This window comes from Protobothrops mucrosquamatus, unplaced genomic scaffold (genome assembly GCF_001527695.2).
Source record: "Protobothrops mucrosquamatus isolate PMUCROS unplaced genomic scaffold, P.Mucros_1.0 scaffold1835, whole genome shotgun sequence".
NCBI classification, from domain to species: domain Eukaryota; kingdom Metazoa; phylum Chordata; class Lepidosauria; order Squamata; family Viperidae; genus Protobothrops; species Protobothrops mucrosquamatus.
In genome coordinates this window covers 103,818-107,327 of record NW_015387967.1, presented here as the reverse complement: position 1 = coordinate 107,327, position 3,510 = coordinate 103,818, and the positions used below count along the sequence as shown (strand labels likewise).

The window sequence follows — 3,510 nt, the reverse complement described above, 5'->3', positions numbered from 1 at the left end:
CACGTGAGCAAGGGGATGCTGCGACCGTCGTAAATGCGAGTCGATCGCCAAGCATCCGAATCTAAATCACGTGAGCAAGGGGATGCTGCGACCGTCGTAAATGCGAACCGGTCGCCAAGCATCCGAATATAAATCACGTGAGCAAGGGGATGCTGTGACCGTCGTAAACGCGAGTCGGTCGCCAAGCATCCGAATATAAATCACGTGAGCAAGGGGATGCTGCGACCGTCGTAAATGCGAGTCAATCGCCAAGCATCCGAATCTAAATCACGTGAGCAAGGGGATGCTGCGACCGTCGTAAATGCGAGTCGGTCGCCAAGCATCCGAATATAAACCACGTGAGCAAGGGGATGCTGCGACCGTCGTAAATGCGAACCGGTCGCCAAGCATCCGAATATAAATCACGTGAGCAAGGGGATGCTGCGACCGTCGTAAATGCGAGTCGGTCGCCAAGCATCCGAATCTAAATCACGTGAGCAAGGGGATGCTGCGACCGTCGTAAATACGAGTCGGTCGCCAAGCATCCCAATATAAACCACGTAAGCAAGGGGATGCTGCGACAGTCGTGTAAAAACTAGTCAGCAGTCCCTATTTTCAGTGCCGTTGTAACTCCGAGCGGTCACTAAGTGGTCGTTAAGCCGAGGACTAGCCTGCAAAGCATTCTGTAAAGGCCACAAACGAAACGGGTCAACTGCTCACCTGGCCCCCTCTTGTCCCAGCCGCAGATCATGGTGCCCATGGAGAGGCCCATGCCCTTGTACTGGTACACCATGTTGGCTAAGAGTTTGGAGGCGGCGGCCACCGAGATCCGCTCCTTGTTGCGGAGTTCGTAAATGCGGCACTGCCGGGCGAGGAGTCGCTCCCAGAAGCTGCAGTCGGCGGCACCCCCGGCCATGGTGCCCAGCAGGTAAGGGTTGATCTCGATGATCTTCTTGACCGTCTGCGAAGCGACGTAGACCCCGGCCGTCGAGCGGGAATCCGCCGCCACGATCACCCCGTGCTGGAACTGGAGGAAGCGAGAGACAAGGGAAGGCCCGAAAGCAGGTCCGGTGTAAGGGTAGTCCTCGGCTTTACGACCGCGACGGAGCCCCAAATGACCACTGCTAAGCGAGGCCGTTAAAAGTGAGCGTTGTCCCCTTTTACCACCTCTTCCACCCCAGCTATTAAGCGGATCACTGCAGTTGTTCAGTTAGTAAAAGTAACTTAGTCGCTTCGGTTGTTAAGTGAATCACTGGCAATTAAGTTAGTAACAGTCACTGAGGTTAAGTGAATCACTGCAATTAAGTAACTTAATCACTTGGGTTAATTGAATCAATGCAATTGTTAAGTTAGTAAAAATTAATTAGTCACTTCGGTTGTTAAGTGAATCACTGGCAATTAAGTTAGTAACTTAGTCACTGAGCTTAAGCGAATCACTGGAATTAAGTTAGTAAAAGTTAATAGTCACTGAGGTTGTTAAGTGAATCACTGGAATTAAGTTAGTAAAAGTTAATTATTAGTCACTGAGGTTGTTAAGTGAATCACTGCAATTAAGTTAGTAACTTACTTGGGTTGTTAAGTGAATCACTGCAATTGTTAAGTTAGTAAAAAAGTTAGTAACTTAGTCACTTCAGTTGTTAAGTGAATCCAGCTTCCCCATTGAATTTTTCCAGCCAGGTCGCAAAAGGGGAACACAGGAGCCTGGGAGACTGCGACCGTCATAAATGTGAGTCAGTTGCCAAGTATCTGAATTCTGATCGCGTGACCACGGGGATGCTGCAGAAGTCATAAGTGTGACAAATGGTCATAAGTCACCTGTTTTCTGGGCTGTTGTAATTCTGAACACTCACTAAATGAATGGTTGTACATCGAGGTTTACCTGTACGGGTATATCTTGGGTCATTTGCAAAAGAAAAAACTGAAAGGAATTTATAGCCGAGTAGAGTATAGAATACAATAGAACAAGAGTAGAGCAGAACTAGACTAAAGAAGAATAGAATAGAATAGAATAATAGAATAGAATAATAGAATAGAATAGAATAATATATGGAAGGGACCTTGGAGGTCTTCTAGTCCAGCCCTGCTCAAGCAGGAGAACCTATACAGTCTCAGACAGGTGAATGTCTCTAGTCTCTTTTTAAAAATCTCCAGTGATGGAGCGCCCACGATTTCTGGATGCCAGCTGTTCCACTGGTTAATTGTCCTCTCTGTCAGGAAGTTTCTCCTTAATTCCAGGTTGCTTCTCTCTTTGATCAGTTTCCAACCATTGTTTCTTGTCCTGCCCTCTGGTCCTCTGGAGAATAATTTAACCCCCTCTTCTTTGTGGCAGCCCCTCAAATACTGGAACCCTGCTATCATGTCTCCCCTATTTCTTATTTTCTTTAGACCAGCCGAACCCAAGTCCTGCAGCCCTTCTTCATATGTTTTAGTCTCCAGGCCTTGGATCATCTTAGTTGCTCTTCTCTGCATTTTTTCCAAACTCTCAACATCTTTTTTGTGGTATGGTGACCAAAATTGGCTGCAGTATTCTAGGTGTGGTCTTACTAAGGCTTTATAAAGCGGTAATAGTACTTCTCGTGATCTTGATTCTATGCCTCTATGTATACAACCCAGGATTGTGTTAGCTTTTTTTGGCTGCTGCTGCACATTGCTGGCTCATAGTCAAGTGATCGTCTATCACAGTGGTTCTCAACCTGTGGGTCGGGACCCCATTTGGGGTCGATCGACCATTTCATGGGGGTCGCCAAGCAAGGCTGTCTGCCATTTTTTTTGTCCATTTTTTTTGTCCGCCATTTTTTTCCCCCTTTTCCGGCGGGTGCCTTACCTCCCTTGGGCTGGGCCAGCTGGTGGTCAGCCAGCTCCGTCTCTGCCGCTTGCCAGCTACGCCTCGGCCGGCGCAGGGGGCGGAACCATGCATGCGTGGCGCTCCCGGGCAGGGAAAGTCCTCGACTTACGACCGGTTGGGTAGTCCTCGACTTACGACCGGTTTAGTCCTCGACGTACGACCGGTTTAGTCCTCGACTTACAACCGGTTGGGGTCGCGGCATTAAAAAGGTTGAGAACCACTGGTCTATCAGGACTCCAAGGTCCATCTCACAGTTACTGTTTTTGAGCCAGGTCTCACCCAATCTGTATTTGTGCCTTTGGTTTTTCCTGCCTAAGTGTAAGACTTTGCTTTTCTCCACATTGAAACTCATTTTGTTGGATAGGGCCCATTGTTCAAGTTTGTCAAGATCTTTTTGGATCCTGAGTTTGTCTTCTGGAGTGTTGGCTACTCCTGTCAGTTTGGTGTCATCTGCAAATTTGATGAGTTCCCCTTCAATTCCCTCATCTAAGTCATTTACAAAGATATTGAAGAATACTGGGCCTAAGACGGAACAAGGCAGCTAAGTCAACCAAGATGCTCAACGTTTGTATTTATTACAGCAGTTTCTCAACCTTGGCATCGTTTAAGATGTGGGGACTTCAATTCCCAGAATTCCCCAGCCAGCCAGGAATCCTGGGAGTTGAAATGTTGACTGTCAATTATCT

At 47.6% G+C, this 3,510-nt stretch overlaps 1 protein-coding gene across 1 annotated transcript in view; it reads right to left on the bottom strand.

The window, feature by feature from the left end:
* PSMB5 (proteasome subunit beta 5) overlaps positions 1 to 1,003 on the bottom strand; it is an 8,954-nt gene extending 7,951 nt beyond the window's left edge. Inside the window, exon 1 of the mRNA XM_015823320.1 lies at positions 700 to 1,003. Within this exon, the coding sequence (XP_015678806.1) occupies positions 700 to 895 (196 nt within the window). The 5' untranslated portion in view covers positions 896 to 1,003. The remainder of the gene's footprint in view (positions 1 to 699) is intronic.
* Positions 1,004 to 3,510: the final 2,507 nt, after the last annotated feature.